The following is a 20,433-nucleotide window of genomic DNA, read 5'->3' on the forward strand; positions in this document are numbered from 1 at the left end:
TATGTACTACAGCGTCTCCAGCGCTTTCGAGCGGTCTCTCATTCCCCTGATAGCTGGAGAGTTGCCCATATAGGCGGAGCACCCCTTTTCTCAGAAAAATTGAAATAATAATCAGCTCCGTTGCAGCCCCGGTTTTAGAGATTTGGGTACGGAGGAAAAGAGAGAGGGTTGAGTTCCCTGACACACCGGGGACACACATTCATGTATAAAAGACGTACAAAAGTGCATTTTGCATGATAGGTCCCCGTTAATGTTCAATGTTGTTTTTATAGGCAATAATTTAAGCTTTGTTAGTTCCAGGTTTAATATGTGCAATAAGTTCATTTCAATAAGTTCTGCAATGAACATTGAACCAGTCCAGCCCTCGACTAGTACCCATTTTTTAAATTTTGGCCCACTGTGTATTTGAGTTTGACCCCCCTGCCTTAGATGGACGTCAATTAGAGCTGAAATGATTCTTAACATGCAACTTCTTTGATAAGTGATCAATAAGATGCTAAACATGGTACCAGCTTATTTTCGTTTAAAGCTTTGTTCCTTTTTATGCGATAGTGAACTTTTAACTTTCCAGTGATCAACTGTTTATTACACAACAGTACAAACCTGACCTTTTTGGGGCTGCTGAAGAAAATAATTAGCACATTAATCAACCCAATGATTAATTAATTGCAGACAAGCCAACAAAGGCCATAGTCTAATCAGCCGAAATAAGTCAAATCACTTACTTTTGCCATACTGTATGTTTAAGATAAGAAAATAACTTTATTGATCCCAATTTGAGAAATGTTTGCGCTCTAGTTATTTTTATGGGAACGAGGCTTCATGATATATTCCACAGCAGCTATATAAACACTACAAAACAGATTTTGATAATTTTAGCCAAGTCTGAAGGTCTCTAAAAAAAAAAGTGTATAATTTGGTGTTGGGGTCGGGGGAGACCCAGCAGAATTGTTTTGGGTGACTCAGGGTCAAATTGGGCCCAATCAAGATTCATCTTTGACTTTAGACACCCCTCCCCCCCCTTCATCCACTGTAACAATAATTAAAAACTTTTTGGGGGAGATTGTATTCTAATATTAGTCTATTATAGTCAGATAACGTAATGATCCACTGTCTTCACTATAGGAATTATAATGAGTGAATTGAATCACATGTTTTACTTAAATATGTGGTGTAATGTTTTTTGGGGCCATAACATTAAATTACAACAGGATTGTACGGTTATGAATGCATAATAAGTTAGTTATGATGTAGTTAAAACAATATTGGATGATAGTCATTATTTTTTTGAGTTTTGGACTGAGATAAATCATGGGTCAAAATTGATAAAAAAACTGTAACAGCTTTCGAACACAACACAAGGGTTAAATAAAATATAAAGCAGGTGTAAGTATAAATACAATATGTCTTCTACCTGTTGAGCTTAGGGACCAGGTGATGTTGAGGTTAAAGTTGTTGGAGGCGTTGATGGACATGTCGAGGTTCTTGTTTGCCTAAAAAAGAGACACAAACACACGTAGGGTCGGATCACTGAACTGGATGAAGAGTGGATCAAAGTTGGACAAAGGAAAACCAAAAGTAGGCCAACAAAAGTTATTATTAACTGTTAATATGAGCTTTAGTATGGAGCCCGACCGATCCCAAATACAATGAATTGTTTACAAACCGAAGAGTCAAAGTAACACACAATAGAGTGCCGCAGTGACGCATCCTAAAACCCGGAAGTAAGTTAGCATTTTTACCACTTCCGGTTCCTTCGCCAAAAAGCAACGCAATCTCTCCGTAGGGTTTAGGAGAATATCTGGAAATAAGGTCCGTGGTTGAGACACATTGAAGAGACGGATCACGTTTTGTTCTACGACATTAAATCCATCAGCAGTGACCCCGCTGGTGATTTCTGAAGAGTTGACGGCTGTCGCCTCTCCGGTCCTTGTAATTCTGTTTTCTGTATATATATGTAAATGAGCTGTGTAGTTGCCCCAACGTCATTGGCTGCCATCTCCTGGTCCGCCTCCGAGGACACTGATTGGAGCACGCCGGGCCCGACGCACTCCAATCCCCGTGCAGCCCCAGCGCACACCTTCCGGAGATGACTACAAAGCCTGGGGGCACCTATCACTCGGGAGGCTCTGCTGCGGTCAGACGCCTCACTCTTTTTGCTCCTGTGTCGTGGACACGTTAGACTGTCAGAACTTGTGTGATCCGTGGTTAGTGTTGTGTGTTATAGGTGTTTAGAGTAGTGTGTTTAGATATGTGTTAGAGTAGCGTGTTTTGGTTTCCCTGTGTAGCTGCATTTCCCTGCGACCTCTCCCATTAGCAGTGATTAGTAGTCAGGTGTGGATTTAGGCTCACCTTTAGAGTCCTCCTGTTACTTTAGTTTGGCTTAGGCTATATTTGCCCTCCTTTTGTTGTACACCTGTTTGTTATCCCATTAAACCCTATTATAATTAATTACCAATTCCATTCTGGTGTGTGTTGCCTTCCTCATCCCTAGTGGGTTCATAACAACGTGTCTGAAAATCGATGGTTGTTACCAAGTCGATGAATAGGACTACAGAAGTTGTCCAGGACGTTGTACGTCATTACGCCGAACACGTGAACACTCCTCTAAGTTAGTTTCTGTTCTGCTTGAAAGCAAGTCCCTGCCTCCTGCAGACTGTTCAAACAAACGCTTCAACTCGTTCCATTTAGAGTCTGTGTGTTTGAATATGGATCTGAAGTTGGCGTGACGTTGAAGCCGGCTGTAGTTCCTTTATAGCATAACGTTAGCATTTTGCTTCTGGCGACTAGATTTATGATTAGAAAATGATAAAAGTAGGATAGACATGTGGAGATTATCCGACTGAACAAAACGTGTCCCGTCTCTTAAATGTGTTTCAAACACAGACCTTATTTCCAGCTATTTTCCAAAATCCTATGGAGAAATCACATTGCGTTTTTGTCGAAGGAACCGGAAGGAGTTTACTTCTGGGTTTTAGGAGCGTCACTGGCACTCTACGTAAACTCACACACACTGTAACATCTTTACCTATTTTCTAACTATTTTCTGTCTTTGGTGCATCTGTTGTGTGCTACAGGAATCATGATTAGATTCAATTAGATGGACGTCAAAAGATGCTTAGCATTGGGGTATCACTGAGCTGCATGAAGAGTGGATTAAAGTTGGACACAGGGAAAAAAAGGCTTGAGATACATTCAGACTCAAAGATAATTCGTTCTGTCTTATTTGTATTGACCGCTGTATTGAGTTCTTAGCTGATGGACAACTTCCTGACAGTATACACAGTTTAACTTGTTTTCCTCCAGACCTTTTCTGCAGTTTCTCGTGTATTCACGAAGCCCAGCGGGGGATTTCTCTGCAAACACATTTTTAACTTTAGCTTCTCCGTCTCCGCTTCCACTCGTATCACCTTGGAGCGTTTCTGAATCTATTGACCCCTCTTGGCACCGTTCGATTGATTTTGTCTGCAATGCTGCCCCGAAATTCAACTCTGAGTTGCATCTGCACACACCTTCGGGCTCAGAGGAGGGAAAACAGGCCAGACACATCTTGAGAATGTAGATGTCTCTTAGTGTTGACAGCAGATTACACAAAAAACACTTCTACATCTTACATTAGCAAACTTTGTGTGAACACATGATGTCCTGCTACATGTACAGGCCTTGGTGTCCTGTGATCATGTCTCTGTGCATCTAAGTATTGCAACAAAACCTTTAAAACTATGAAAAAACAACCATTTGTTGCTCGATGTTTGGCTCTCAGCCCTCCCTTCCTCTGACTCGTTCCAACTCCTGCCTCCAAACTCTGCTGCAGAAACTCTCCTCTCTACTCTCTCATCCTCTCTGGACTCTCTCTGTCCTCTCACATCTCGGCAGGCTCGTCAGTCCCCTCCTGCTCCCTGGCTAAATGATGCACTGCGTGCTAATAGAACCGTCCTTAGGGCAGCAGAGCGGAAACGGTGGAAATCCAAACACCGTGACGACCTCCTAACCTATCAGGCTCTCCTCTCCTCTTTCTCTGCTTCGATCTCTCAGGCAAAAAGCACTTTCTTTCAAGATAAGATCCAAGCTTCCTATTCCAATCCTAAAAAACTATTTTCCATCTTCTCCTCCCTCCTGGACCCTCCCAAAGCTCCTCCCCCCTCCTCACTTCTGTCAAGCGACTTTGTTACCCACTTTGAAAAAAAGGTTGATGATATTCGCTCTTCTTTTTCTGACTCACCTTTACTCACCGCTGGGTCACCAGACCCTCCTTCCACCCACACACTAACCTCCTTTTCCCCTCTCTCTCCAAGTGAGGTTCTTACCCTCATTACCTCTGCCCGCCCTACCACCTGTCCTCTGGACCCTATCCCTTCAAACCTCCTTCAGACTATCGCTCCTGATATTCTACCGTTTCTCACCCATTTCATCAACACTTCTCTAACTTCTGGTCACTTTCCAAACAGTCTCAAGGAGGCAAGAGTAAACCCTCTCCTAAAGAAACCCACTCTCAACCCGTCTGATGTTATAAACTACAGGCCTGTCTCTCTCCTCCCGTTCCTGTCTAAATCACTTGAACGCGCTGTCTTTAAACAACTCTCCTGTTATCTCCATCAGAAAAACCTTCTGGATCCGCACCAGTCTGGTTTCAAGGCAGGTCACTCCACAGAAACTGCTCTCCTTGCTGTCACTGAGGAACTGCACACGGCTAAAGCAGCCTCCCTCTCCTCTGTCATCATCCTTTTGGACCTGTCTGCTGCATTCGACACGGTGAACCATCAGATCCTCCTTCACACTCTCCAAGAACTTGGAGTTTCAGGCTCTGCACTTTCCCTCCTCACCTCATACCTCAAAGACCGCACCTACAGGGTTACTTGGAGAGGGTCCGAGTCCGACCCTTGTCAATTAACTACAGGGGTCCCTCAGGGCTCTGTTCTTGGTCCCCTCCTCTTCTCCTTGTACACAAACTCGCTCGGATCAGTCATTAACCCGCATGGTTTTTCTTACCACTGCTACGCTGATGACACCCAACTAATTCTGTCCTTTCCCCGCTCAGAGACCCAGGTCGTTGCACGCATCTCTGCTTGTCTAGCTGACATCTCTCAGTGGATGTCTGCTCATCACCTCAAGCTCAACCTTGACAAGACTGAGCTGCTTTTCCTTCCGGGAAAAGATTGTCCCACTCTTGACCTAACAATCAACATCGGCACCTCAGTTGTTTCCCCGACTCAGACTGCAAGGAATCTGGGTGTGACCCTAGATAACAACCTGTCCTTCACTGCAAACATCGCTGCTACAACCCGCTGCTGCAGATACACGCTTTACAACATCAGGAGGATGCGTCCCCAGCTGACACAGAAAGCGACTCAGGTTCTGGTCCAGGCTCTCGTCATCTCACGCCTAGACTACTGCAACTCCCTCCTGGCTGGTCTACCTGCATGTGCCATCCGACCTCTGCAGCTCATCCAGAATGCAGCGGCTCGTCTGGTCTTCAACCTTCCTAAATTCTCCCACACCACTCCGCTCCTCCGCTCCCTTCACTGGCTTCCGGTAACTGCTAGAATCCACTTCAAGACACTGGTACTTGCTTACCATGCTGCGAATGGATCTGGCCCTTCCTACATCCAGGACATGGTTAAACCGTACACCCCAGCGCGTGCACTCTGCTCTGCATCAGCCAAACGACTCGCTGCACCCTCGCTGCGAGGGGGACCCAAGTTCCCATCAGCAAAAACACGTGGGTTTGCTATCCTGGCTCCAAGATGGTGGAATGAGCTCCCCATTGACATTAGGACAGCAGATAGCTTACACACCTTCCAGACTGAAAACTCATCTCTTTCGACTCCACTTCGAGCGATAGAACTATTAACGAAGCACTTATATACTAATAAAGGACTGGCTTACCTAAGCCAGTTGAGTAGCACTTGAAATGTTTGGCTCTATGAAACCTGATGTACTTTATGATTCTGTTTTCTTCAAGGTTGTATTTTGTTGGTCGAACGCACTTATTGTAAGTCGCTTTGGATAAAAGCGTCAGCTAAATGTAATGTAATTATTGCGTCATAAATGTTTGATACTGAGACGTATCTGTTAGGAAATACTTACTGTTGTACCCTGGATTGAATGTAACAAGAAGTTAGAGGCTTTCATTTGACATGTCATGTATACAGTATGTAGTTCTTTAACGTACATGTAAGAGGGTATGTACCATTTTTTATCAGAAGTGAATTTTCCTTTAGTCATGAAAAAAAGTCAGACTTTTGAAAAAAAAGTCAGAATTTCAAAAAAAGTCAGAAGTTTAAAAAAAAGTCAGAATTGTCTGAAAAAGTCGGATTTATAAAAAAAAAAATCAGCATTTTCAGAAAAAAGTCCAAATTTTAGAAAAAAGTCTGAATTTTAGAAAAAATGTCCGAATTTTGAAAAAAGTCTGAATTCTGAAAAAAAGTCCGAATTTTGAAAAAAAAGTCGAAAAATTTCAGAATTCTGAAAAATTCTGAAATCTGAATACAGTCAGAGTTTTGAGAAAAAAGTCAATTTTGTTGGAAAATAAAGTCAGAAAAAAGAATTCTAACCTTAAAATCTATATTTAAAAAAAGTCAGAATTTTGAAAAAAGTACATTTTTTAAAAGAAAGTCAGAAAGAAAAAAAAAGAATTCTAGCTTAAAATCTGATTTAGAAACATTTCATAATATTAGCAACAGAGTCACAATTATTTTTTTTTAAGTCAGAATACTGAGGTAAAAAAGATCTGGAAAAAAAATGATTAAGAAAATGTCATACAAGTACAAACAAACATTGAAAATGATAGGTACCAATGCCCTGCTGTGTTACCTGTTCAGGTGTAGCCATGAAGTTGATGCTGGTGTAGTGACGGTCGTCTTCCTGAAGCAAACTGAAGGTGAACTGGTAATCAATTAACAGGTTGTCTAGGGACAGAAAGATAGAGAAAGGGAGGTGAGGAAAAACACATAAACACGGATAAAACTAATCTATACGGAGACACAACAACATTACTGCTGGTGTCAAAAGGCGGTCAAATAATCCCTTTGGTTGCATGTGTTAGTAATAAAGTTCTTTGTTGGGATTTCAATGTATGGTTTATTTTTGTAAGGAGGCCAATTCCAAATAAAACTTTTACTGTGTCTAATTTTTTTAATGAAAACATGAATCAGAGTTATGAAAGTAAAAACATGCGAGCCGATGTCCTTGAGTCAGCTAGATAAATGACACTACAGTGGAGGAGGATTTGCTCAAAGACCTTTAAGCAAGGACAACAACAGCACGTGTGTGTACCGCACATAAAGGTTTTATAACTGTGTCACAATGACATTTACTTAGACATACTAGCGTTGGATCAATAGAGCATGAGGCCGCCTCTAAATCAGCGTGTTCTATCAGAGCCTTAATCATTTCTGAAAGCTTTGTCAGAGAGACACAATGGCCGACGATCAGTGATTCAACATCTGGACGGACAGCGGGAGTCACACTGGGTCACCTTGTCTCTCCCTCCTGATGGGGCAGGAAGGGAACAACGAGGAGGGGAGGAAGGGAACAAGGAAGGGAGGAAGGGAACAACGAGGAGAGGAGCAAGGGAACAACGAGGAGGGGAGGAAGGGAATGAGGAGGGGAGGAAGGGAGGAAGGGAACGACGAGGAGGGGAGGAAGGGAACGACTAGGAGGGGAGGAAGGGAACAAAGAAGGGAGGAAGGGATCAACGAGGAGAGGAGGAAGGGAACAACGAGGAGGGGAGGAAGGGAATGAGGAGGGGAGGAAGGGAGGAAGGGAACGACGAGGAGGCGAGGAAGGGAATGAGGAGGGGAGGAAGGGAGGAAGGGAACAACGAGGAGGCGAGGAAGGGAATGAGGAGGGGAGGAAGGGAGGAAGGGAACGACGAGGAGGGGAGGAAGGGAACAAAGAAGGGAGGAAGGGATCAACGAGGAGAGGAGGAAGGGAACAACGAGGAGGGGAGGAAGGGAATGAGGAGGGGAGGAAGGGATGAAGGGAACGACGAGGAGGGGAGGAAGGGAACGGGGAAGAGAGAGAAACAGAAGCTCTGAGGCCATGAGAGGATAACGGGGTGAGAGGATATTTTTTAAGTTAATCCGCGTGACTGCTGAGTGCTAAACCTGCAGGGTGTTCCAGGTGTGTGTGTGTGTGTGTGTGTGTGTGTGTGACGTGTGTGTGTGTATGGGATGCATCCAAGGACAGCTCAGGTTAAAACAGACCCAGGCAGACAAAGCTTGTGAAAGTGGATGTTTTTTCACACACTGGGATGTATTCATAGTTGTTGGTCCATCAGACTACAATGCAAAGCATGAAGTCATCAGAATTAAATATCTTTTAAATATACATGCAGCTTTTTCTTGAATTGCTACAGGGTTAGGCTACTGTACATGCAAGAGGGGAATGTGTTGTGTTTCACTGCAAATTTGGCAACCAGCGACACACACAAAGAAACTCCGCTGCTTGTGTGTGTGTTTGTCCAGGCTGGAGTTGCTCTTCTCTTTTGACGTGCAAGTAGGTAAGATTTCTGTGAGATACGACAGCAATGCGTTTAGGAGGTTCTGTTTTAGTCCATTTGGAATTTAAATACAACATTTGAGACCCCTACACTGTAATGAAGGTTGACCATGTTGCTATTTAATATTGTTAACAATGTCTATATATCATTGAAATGGTGTTATATTATCAAAAGTAAAAATACGCATTATGCACTGTTACGTGCCGTAGTGTTTGTGTGGTCGTGTGTGTGTTTTTCTCTCTCTCCCTCTGACTCCCCAGGTGCAGCCTCTCCCCAGGTGCAGCCTCTCCCCAGATGCAGCCTGATTGTCCCCAGGTGTAGCCTCTCCCCAGGTGCTCCTAATTCCAAATCAGGGCCTCCATATAGGACCGGAGGAAGACTGCAGTGGGGTCTCCTTTTTTCCTCCTCTGGCTGCATGTGTGCAGACCTGTGTCTTGCCGATTGATAGGAGGGGAGCTCCGTGATATATCGATGCTGTAGTATTCTGTGCAAGTGGGCTGGTGAGCCCCTGTTCCTGTCTTGTTCATTAAACGACTTGTTCGTTACTCAGAGATCGGTTTTCTCTCCTTTTTTGTCGTGCTTGGTCATCCTTGTGTGTTGTTACTTCCCTTTGTACCCCCTAGATTTAGAAGGGAACGTAACATGCACAATGGCTCTTTTCACAGAATCGTAGTTAGTTGTTAAAGTCTGAATTTTGAGGAAAAATGCGGATTTCAGAAAATGTTCTGACTTTAAAAGAAGGGTAAGAATTTTGAAAAAAGTTATAAAACAAAAAAAAACGCAAATCGGAGGAAATTCGAAAAAAAGTCAGAATTTTGAAAACAATTTGCGAAAAAATACAAATCTGAGAACATTCTGAAAAAAGTCAGGATTATGAAAAATAAATCAGGATTATGAAGAAAGTCAGAAATCAAAAATCACAATTCTGAAAAAGCTCAGGCTTACGAATGAACAGTGTTTATATCATCAAAATGTTATATTATCAAAAGTAAAAATAGGTATTATGCAGGATGGCTCTTTTCACAGAATCGTAGTTAAAGTCAGAGTTTTGAGGAAAAATGCGGATTTCAGAAAATGGTCTGACTTTAAAAAAAGGGCAAGAATTTTGGAAATAGTTATAAAACAAAAAAAACGGAATTCTGAGGAAATTCGAAAAAAAAGTCAGAATTTTGAAAACAATTTGGGAAAAAATACAAATCTGAAAAAAGTCAGGATTATGAAGAAAAAGTCAGGATTACAGTATGAAGAAAGTCAGAAAACAAAAATCAGAATTCTGAAAAAGCTCAGGCTTATGAATGAACAGTGTTTATCATCAAAATGTTATATTATCAAAAGTAAAAATAGGTATTATGCAGGATGGCTCTTTTCAGTTACTCAAGACATTCCTGCATCAGTGTATTCAATAACTGCATCAGTCAGAGGCTGAGAGGCAGCAGAGGAGAGTCTCTCAAACACTGTACAAATGCTTCATTATAATATCAAACCCTCCAGGTGTAACAGGTAATCTGCTGCTGTCTAACACTGATCCGTCAGCAGAGATTCTGTAAAGAGCTTTTTCAACAAAGCAGAGAACCTTTATGTCACACTGCAGATAAAGATGTGAAGTTACCACCTTCCTCTCAGCTTGTACAGTCCCGGAGCGTCACCGAGACGAAAGCAGAATCATGTTTGACAAACACTCTTGTTTTGTTCATCCTTCATGGCAACTTAGCCCGAGCCGCAGATATCATCAGATCAAAGACGATATTTTCCTCCTAACATCTTCCTCCCTCGCTCAAAGGCACACTGGCTGCTTCTTGTTTATCCCATAAGGCTTCAGTGTTTGGGTTTTTTAATGGGGAGTGTGTGCATATGTGTGTGTGTTTGCCTCCCAATGCATCCGATACACATAATGCACTATTTATATTTGATTTGTATTTACTTGCACATCTCAAAACATAGAGTCAGAGTCATAAACATGTAATCAAATGGCTATAATTTAATGGTTTGATCCTGCAAACTGTCTTTTAATTAAATGATAGCCATTTATACATTATAGACATAACTATAGCCATTTAATTAAATGTTTAGGACTATGACTATGTTCTTGCACTATTTTATCTGTTTTATTTGCTCTATAATAATAATAATAGCTTGGATTTATATAGCGCCTTTCATGAGACCCAAGGTCCCTTTACAGAAGAACAGGAGTAGAAACATACATAACAAAAGGTAGTCAGACAAACAGTCAGACAGACAAAACAACAAATCAATTAGGGGCCAAAGGCCTTAGCACACAGTTGGGACTTGAGGGCCCTTTTGAAGGCGTCAAGCGTGGGGATGTTGTGGATCTCCACAGGGAGAGCGTTCCAGAGGGTGGGGGCAGCCACACTGAATGCTCTGTCCCCGAAGGTTTGCAGGTTGGTGTGGGGGGTGGTATGCAGGCCAGAGTGTGAAGACCGCAGGTTCCGGGGTGGGGCATGCGGACGAAGGATGTCCGATAGGTTCTGAGGGGCATGGGCATGGAGGGACTTGTAGGTGAGGAGGAAGACTTTGTGAGTGATGCGGGACTTGACCGGCAGCCAGTGGAGGTGGATGAGGGTGGGGGTGATGTGCTGCCACGGCTTTGTATGTGTGAGTAACCTAGCAGCACAGTTTTGGACATACTGGAGCCTGTCCAGGTTTTTTTGGGACCCCAAACAGGACACCATTGCAGTAGTCCAAGCGGGAGGTGACGAAAGCATGGACTAGGGTTTCTGCAACCGACTCCGAGAGTGACGGTCGGAGTCTGGCAATGTTCCTGAGATGGAAAAAGGCCGATTTGGTCACAGACTTGACATGGGAGTGGAGGGAAAGGGTGGAGTCGAGGAGGACACCCAGGTTGCAGGCTTCAGGAGATGGAGAGCAGTCGTCAACCTCGAGGATGAAGTCACCAACCTTCCGGAGCAGCGCCTTGGGTGCCACAACCATGAGCTCTGTTTTCCTGCTGTTGAGGTTGAGATAGTTGGACGACATCCAGGTTTTTATGTCGTGCAGGCAGTTAATGAGAGACTGGGGGGGGAGCTGGGAGGATGGAGTAGTGCTGAGATACAGTTGGGTATCATCAGCGTAACAGTGGAAATTGAGTCCATGATGTCGGATGACATCACGGCCAAGCACAGAGCCCTGGGGTACACCGTGATTGGCTGGGGCCGGGGGTGAATTTGAGCCATTAATGGTTACAAACTGTTCCCTGTTATGGAGGTAGGATGTGAACCAGGACAGGGCTGTGCCAGTAGGGTTGCAAAGGGGCGGAAAGTTTCCGGAAAGTTTCCATGGGAAGTTAAGTTTTTTTAAGTAGAACAGAACAAGTTTTAATTATTTTATTGAACAATTATTTGTTTCATTGAAGAACGAAAACAGGAATGTTGAGTTAAATGTTACTCATCCAACCCCCACTCACTCCAAAAATCCCATTCTAAATGTTAAATGAAAAGAGCCCTTCTCCCTCCAAAAAGTCCCATTAAACAAAAGCAAATCTTCCTTCAAGCGATCCTCTTAATTGTTGCTAAACCCTTTCAGTCAACGGGCTCTTCCTGGGCCTCATCAACATCACACTCTTCCTCTTCCTCTGCAGTGTCACTGTCCAGCCTTGTTGAGGATGGCTCTGTGTTCGTCCGGCTCAGAGAGCCTTAAGTTTTCCCCGAATGCCAACCAGTTTTTCCACTCTCACATTTGTGAGCCTGTTGCGAACCTTTGTGTGGTCTCAATAGCCATGCAGTAAGCAGTGTGCTATGGCATGGATATTCAAGTGTACTTGAATGGCATCTGTTTGTTTTAGTCAAGATTATGCTAAAATATACTTTCCCCAACTATATTTAAGTTCCCTATGAAGAGCCAACCTTCAATTTAGAAAATTCCCCGTTTATTCCCATTGAAAGTTTCCATCTTTGAAAATTCCCGGAATTTTGCAACCCTATGTGCCAGTGACACCTAGGAGGTCAGAGAGGCGGGTGAGTAGGATGGTGTGGGAGATGGTGTCAAACGCTGTAGAGAGGTCCAGGAGGATGAGGATGCTGAGGCGGCCAGAGTCAGCAGCAATGATGTCCTATATATATGTTGCTCTGTTGGAGGAGCCTGCAACGTAAGTTGTTCATTGACATATCTACACTGTAGCTAATGTGCAGATGACAATAAAGCCTTGAAACTTGATATGAACAGGCTTTAGAAGAAGCAGGATTAAGAATACAATTTAAAAATATCAGATTACTGATACATTTCTAAAATGGTGGATTATTATCAGGATTACAGTGTTAGCAAAAACCTAAAAAGATCATATGTTTGTTGTAAAAGATCAGACGTTATCTCTTCTCTGTCAGCTGTTCTGTTCTGTGGGATAATACTTTAAGTGAGAATATACTACTTGCATAAAATCCAGACTTTGTTTTTCAAAAGTCATGCTTTTAAAAAAAGTCAGAATGTTTTCTCCAATTCTGACTTTTTTTCATATTTTTTATTATCACTTTTTGTAAATACTCAAATCTCATTTTCCCCCCAAAAATCTCACTTTTTACAAAAATATCTCACTTTTTACAAAAATATCTCACTTTCATTTTGTTTACATTGTTCTGTTGTCTTACACAATACACTTCAGTAAACACTTCTTAATGATATTTGCTTTAGGTGACATTTTGTTACAGTAGGTAGCAGTAGCACTAGCAATTGAATTCTTTTTTTTTAATTAACCCTCCCAACCCAGCTGTGCATGTGTTAGTTGTTCACATCCACCTGTCCTTGAATGCATGTGTTTACATTACATTACATTTGACTTGTTAGACGCTTTTATCCAAAGCGACTTACATTCTCAATACTGTGGACAATCCCCACAGGAGCATTTTAGGGTGAAGTGTCTTCAGGGACACAACGACATGCTGACTGCAGTGGGGTTTGAACCTGATCCAAACACCAACACACTAATCCACTGCGCCTCCTGTTTACAGGTGTGTGTTAGTGTGTGAACAGATTAGATTACATCACAAAAGTCTCCCATCAATCCTCCCTCTGTGTGTTTCCAATATGTCTGATTTCAAGGCTGTTAGGAAGCAGAGCGGCAGCAAAGTTCATCTCGGCTAATTACAAATCCCATCTGAGAAATCTGACTGCAGTTTCACTTAGGCAAACTCGATTACACGCGTACGAGTGAGAATTCCCCACTCTGGATGAATTGCATCAAGGTATCACTAAAGGTATTAACAATCCCCAGAAGAGGAGGGAATAGAAAAAGTCTGTGACAATTCCTCCAGTTCACAGATGGGTGATCTTATTACCATAATACGTACGCTGATTCAGCCTGAAACAAAAAAACACTGAGAAGGAGAAGAGGAAGCCAACGGTATCTGATATTCCAGCAGTCTGCAATGTGAACTCACCTACAGAGTCACTTTGTCAGAATATCTCGCTGAGCTTTCATTGAATGCTTGTTAACAACTCATTATTCTCCATTTGCAACACCTGCATCATCACCTTGCTGAGATAACAGGTGAGTAAACAGCACCTTCAGGACTGAATGGAGGTCAAGGTAACCTGGAGCTAATGTATGCATGAGGTCAGGTGACCCCCATTTATTAGAAGCTCCCTGACACAGGGATCTGAGGGATGGATACTTTTTCTGGGAACGATTTACTGAGTCAAAGCGTGCACAACATGCCAGGACACTCATGGAAATCAATGCGTTTTTAAAGGAGGTGTGCATGGGGAAAAGAAGGGGCATACTTACACTACACAGGTAGTAAAATGTGTGTAAGAGTCATTAAAGTTTTGTTAGTTGGTCTTTGTTTTTCCCTTTCAATAACCCTCATTCATTTCTTATATATTCACCTTATTATTATACATTATTATACACCTTATCAGCCACATCATAGACTCTCTGCGTTACATTAATGCCTACAATACAATATCTTGTTTTTCAATTGTACGATTTCAACCATATTCAATGTAAATACTGCTATATTTGACTATATATTTAAATATGTGTTAATGTTAATAGTTTTCTTAAAATAGTTTTCTCTCTGTGTTTTTGGTTTAATTGTTATGTACGTTTATGTATGCATCCCATACACACTGATTCTGATTCTGGTTGAGCCCTGTCCCTTTCCCCACTTCCGGTTCAAAGTCTAGGCCTATGTGTTAGCTCTTCCAGTTTAGCACTATAGCAGCAATGTAAACAATATATTTGATTAAATATCATTTACAGCTACACTGTGCCTATGCAGTGGTTTAATAGAACCACATCCATCCCTTGTTAGTGACTGGCAGGATGACATATGAAAATGTCCAAAAACTCATATATAAGGACATTTTGAATGACTCTTTAGTGTCTTTTGTAAATGGCCACGACTATGAGGAGCTACAAAAAGTACCAAAACATATGAGCTGGTCAGACTAAAGCTCATGTGGACAGATTAGAATAACTCTCACGGCCAGAAGCAGAGACAGTTATAAGAAAAGTTAACCTATTAATCTGTCAGTGTGCTATTTTAGCCTGCAAACATACTGTACCTACCTACCTACCTACCTACCTACCTACCTACCTACCTACCTACCTACCTACCTACCTACCTACCTACCTACCTACCTACCTACCTACCTACCTACCTACCTACCTACCTACCTACCTACCTACCTACCTACCTACCTACCTACCTACCTACCTACCTACCTACCTACCTACCTACCTACCTACCTACCTACCTACCTACCTACCTACCTACCTACCTACCTACCTACCTACCTACCTACCTACCTACCTACCTACCTACCTACCTACCTACCTACCTACCTACCTACCTACCTACCTACCTACCTACCTACCTACCTACCTACCTACCTACCTACCTACCTACCTACCTACCTACCTACCTACCTACCTACCTACCTACCTACCTACCTACCTACCTACCTACCTACCTACCTACCTACCTACCTACCTACCTACCTACCTACCTACCTACCTACCTACCTACCTACCTACCTACCTACCTACCTACCTACCTACCTACCTACCTACCTACCTACCTACCTACCTACCTACCTACCTACCTACCTACCTACCTACCTACCTACCTACCAAGCTAGCTATCAAACATTAGCTATCAAACATTAGCTATCAAGCTCGCGATCGTAGCTATTTAGCAAGCGAACGTTATCTATCTATCTATCTATATATCTGTCTATATCTGTAGGTCCTGCTGCAAACGTTCGCTATCTACCTAGTTAGCAACTTACCTAAGCTACCCATCCATCAAACTAGCAATCAAATGTTAGCTATGTCGCTAGCCATCACCAAATGTGTGGCTCTCTAATTTAAAGACAACTTATTATTAACACCCTACGGTTAGATTTGCAGTGCTGACCTGTGTCTTCCTATAGAAACACCAACAGGCTTAATAGGGCTGTATAAACTAGGCCTAATATCTGTGTGAACTGGGAATAAATTGTCTCAAGAGTCTAAACCGTTCTTCAGTTTAAACCGCCAACAGAAAAATATCAACATGTAACGTGGGAAGTGTCCAAATGTGTGTGTCATAAGTAAAACTGTCTCTAACAATTAGCACGATAAGAGGATATCTAATCATATGTCGTGGAAATACTGGATATGACAAATCGACCCCTTTGCATTTCCCTGCATCCAGATTTTGAATCATCATTCAGTCGTATTTTGTGCACTAATTATGATGTTAATTGGACTGTCTCCTGAGAGCAGAAAGCGACTGGTGTTCACTGGTGTTCTTCCTCTAGAGATATCAGTGGTGGGACGTCCCCTAATTAGACGGTAGAGTGAGATGCACTATGACAGCGGTTCATTAAAGCTTTTGTCCAGCCTGACTCGGGGCAAACTCATTAAATAGCAACGTTTCTTCTCATCAATTGACTGGTGGTTCAATATGACAGCGTGAACTGAACCAAAGCAATCAATGGATGGACACTCACTTTAAAGCTCCCATGTCATGCTTTTCCGGTTGTTACCCGTCCCCTTGTGTTATGCAGCTTTTTCTGCATGTAAACGGTCTGCAGAGTCACAAACCCTCAAAGTACACCCTGTAGCGAGTAAAACTCTAACACAGTCTAGTCCAGAACGCCTCGTTGGAGATTTCTCATTTTCTTCCTGGGTACTCTGACGTGGGGATACCCAGAGGCCGCACCCTCTGCCAGCCTTTCACGAAACAAAGCTTCACAAACCTTTCAGCGATTCATGTACAGCGTAGGGCACTGAAGAACGATGCTGTTCCTACTTTGTTTGGACCAGCGGGAGATTCGGGTACACAACCTGTCAGTATTCATTGTTGTTTGTGTATTTATGATGTTTAAAACAAACAAGGTATCTACCACGATTTCGGGCAACTAAGTTGGGACGGCGGAGAAATGCTCTCCGCAGACCCATTCTCACAGCGTTATAAACCTTTTTCTTACTCGATATCAAGCCACGAAGTTATTGTTTTTACTTCGGCTGTGAGTGTTTGTGTGTGCTCAGGATGAGTTTCGTTTGTTCTCCTCGCAGCAGATCGCAACAACGAGCCTCTCAACGTCCAGACCAATCAGAGCACACTGGGCTCATGGGGAGGGGGGGGGCAGGAGCTCCAACAAGCCGTTTAGGACAGAGAGTGAATACACAGACTATACAGAGAAGCTGTGAGAAACCAATGTGAGTTTGGAACATTGCACAATGTGAATCTATTCTAGTAGACCTCAACAATGGAATCATGACCAGTAGAAATGGCCATGACACGGGACCTTTAATGTCTGGACAAGTTTCTGACATGGCTTTAATATTTATTTGTGTTCAATCGTAGGGTTTAGCGGTGCCTTCAGCCGTCAGATGTAGTTATTTAATGATACAGCTGGTGTCTATTTTCTTTCTACTTTCATAAAACCAATTTTCATCCAGCAATATGTTGTACATTTGAGTAACACAGTTGTTAGTAAAGGATCACCAAATACCAAACATAAAATCAGGTTTGGAGGAACCTCATTTTTGGGTATATGTTCTGGAAGTGTTACCGTGTCATCAGTTGTGTTTACTACTGTAGTTGCACTTGCAAGGAGGCGGGGCTTATCACCAGCTTTTGCCGTGATTAAAATGTAATACACAAATCAAAATGATGACGAAATATCTACAGACTGCTATTATTGCTTTTGCAACGTGTGTATTACCTATAATTGTTTATTTCTACTTATGTGCAATGCCTTGTTTTTGATGCTGCTGCAACGCAACTGTTTCCCCTATTTGGGATCAATGTAGAACATCTTATCTTATCTTATGTAAGTGTGTACGCAAGACGACAGGACAAAACACTTTCAAAATGCATGTTTGTTTTTTTATATGGAGATCAAGTGATTAGGCTAAGCTAACGTTGTAGCTGCTCTGTCCACAGTCATATATGCATTTGTAGACATGCAATAATGAACAATTGATTCTGTACGAATGAACGGAAATATGAGATATGTGTGCGTTGCGGATGATGTTTTGTTTTCTAATCCAACAACGTCAGTATGTCAGAGACGACAGGCCGATATTGGCTTTCCGTAAACTAAATAAAGTACTTCTAGTTGCCTAAGCTTAACCACATTTCAAGCTTTTAGAGGTGGCAGATTTCGAATCCTAACAAACAATTACATTATTTAGGCATGACAACATCTTGTTCTTTGTTGTCTTTTTTTAATTCTGTGAGCCATGTTCAACTCTCTGACTGCTTTTTGGACATTTTTGCACACAGCCCTCCACTTTAAAATATAATTCATTCTCCTAAGTGTTTTAGTTGTGTTAGCTTTTAGGGTTATTTGTATAGTTAAATTTCAATGTGGTGTACATACTTGTCTTTATAATCCTTTCTAATCCATGTATTTTTTCTTTTAATGTTTATTTTATTAGCTTTTCTTTTTAATGACTGATTTTAAATACCTTTTTCTTAATGTTTTTCATTTTTTGTAAAGCACTTTGAATTGCTTTGTATTGAAAAGTGCTATATAAATAAACTTGCCTTGCCTTGCCTTGCCTTTCTTAATACTAAATTGTTTCTTAAAAATACTTATTTTGCAACTTACTTTTCACGATTGTTTATGTTCGCACCACCAGACACCAAAGCAAATTCCTAGTATATGTAAACGTACCTGGCGATAAACGTTATTCTGATTCGGATGAGGACTCGACAGTGTTTGGCATTAATGCACACATTCATTTTAATTATAAAAAAACACCAGCTTGTGTTAAACTATGAACCCCGTCACATCAGAGCTTCTCTACAACGTGCACACACACACACCCACACACACACACACACACCCACACACACACACACACACACACACACACAATTACATTGACTTACATGCATTTCCCGGAGACTTATCCTAACCTTAAACCTAACCAAGTCTTCACCCTAAAATTAATGATTCCCCTCATGGGGACCTCCATTTTGTCCCCATAAGGGAGGTGAGTCCCCACACGTGACTCTGTAGACAGATGTCGGTCCCCACAAGTATAGTAATGCAAGGCCACACACACACACACACACACACACACACTACTGCAATCATTCATGCTTACAACTGACTTTGAAATCTGTACAAATGTGTGAGAGAGGGGAGAGGCGGACTGAACTCAGAGCAGATGTGAAGAAGGCAGATTTATAATATCAGAGGTTCAACTTTGAGTGGGTGTTTGGTTTAAATAATGGCTTCACACATGGCCTTAAAAACATGGTAACGATGCTAAAATAGATCACTGTAATGTGTTTTATTCATTCTGTCATTGGACGAGGGTGCCTAGACGTTGTCAGTGTTGAATTCCTACATTAAAAGGACTTTACAAAGGGTAAGAAATGCAAACTACTGTACCAGCTTTAGCGTGTTTTGTAGAGGTCCTTAGGTCAAAAAGGAGATTGATAACACAATAGGAAAAGGTCTTAATCTGTGTCGTTAAACAACACTATGTCAGAGATTAAATATGCTGAATGGTTGAGGACTTCTACACACGTTCACTTAGCTGCACTTGTCCATACTTTAATGTGTCTGTGTTCAATATATTTTAAACTAATGCCTTTTATTCACCTTTAAGGAGTTTGAAGCAGGTGCTTAACCTCTTCAAACTCTCAGTTACCCCCCGAGTGTTTTGTGTCACGGCTGCTGCTTTCTGAAGCCGACAAGCTGCCACAAGGATGGAATAAAGACTGCTTTGTGTACTTTACAGATATATATTCCTACCATACAGACTGATTACTAAGGTGTTATCTCCACAGGGGTTAACAAGCATCTCCTCCTATATCTAGACCAGTGTTTCTCAAACTTTTTCATACCAAGGACCACTTAACCAATAAAAAAACACTCGCGGACCACCTAACTCCAAAAATATCCCAAAACACATCGTTTTTCTAGAACAGATTAGAAATTGCCTGAACATGGTACAAACAAGTGGCAACATGTGTGATGAAGGTGTTGCGCTGGGCTATATCATGCAATTGGAAGTGAAACTTAAGCTCGCTCCATTGCGGAGATATTCCCGCGAGAGTGCGGAAAACTTTTATTTATTTATTTATTTCAAATGTGAAATGTTACCAATATACTCACGGACCACTAGGGGGCCCTCACGGACCACCAGTGGTCCGCGGACCACACTTTGAGAAGCACTGATCTAGAGAGTCTGCAGAGTATAAGTATTCCCTTAGAGTTACATACAAATAATCTGATGTTACATTTCTACAGGATTTTTGCAAATTTGAAGACATATCTTTGTTTGTTTTTTTACTTTTAGATCATGTTAGACTTATAATGGAGAGCCAAAAGTGACCAGCGTTCAAACATATGTAGGGTTACAAAGTAAAGGACAGAGAGCCAGACTCATATCAGTTTTAAAGACATTACTATAGGATGCAATTTAGTTTGCCTTTATGCACTTTAAAGCACATACAAGTTAAAAA

The 20,433-nt window shown here is 41.9% G+C and overlaps 1 protein-coding gene across 1 annotated transcript in view; it reads right to left on the bottom strand.

Annotated features, from left to right (window-relative positions):
- LOC117542782 (attractin-like protein 1) overlaps positions 1 to 20,433 on the bottom strand; it is a gene marked incomplete at both ends in the record, with an annotated part of 62,719 nt that overhangs the window by 34,620 nt on the left and 7,666 nt on the right. Inside the window, 2 exons of the mRNA XM_034210624.1 lie at positions 1,415 to 1,493; positions 6,814 to 6,908. Of these exons, the coding sequence (XP_034066515.1) occupies positions 1,415 to 1,493; positions 6,814 to 6,908 (174 nt within the window). The remainder of the gene's footprint in view (positions 1 to 1,414; positions 1,494 to 6,813; positions 6,909 to 20,433) is intronic.

Source organism: Gymnodraco acuticeps, unplaced genomic scaffold, assembly GCF_902827175.1.
Source record: "Gymnodraco acuticeps unplaced genomic scaffold, fGymAcu1.1, whole genome shotgun sequence".
NCBI lineage: Eukaryota > Metazoa > Chordata > Actinopteri > Perciformes > Bathydraconidae > Gymnodraco > Gymnodraco acuticeps.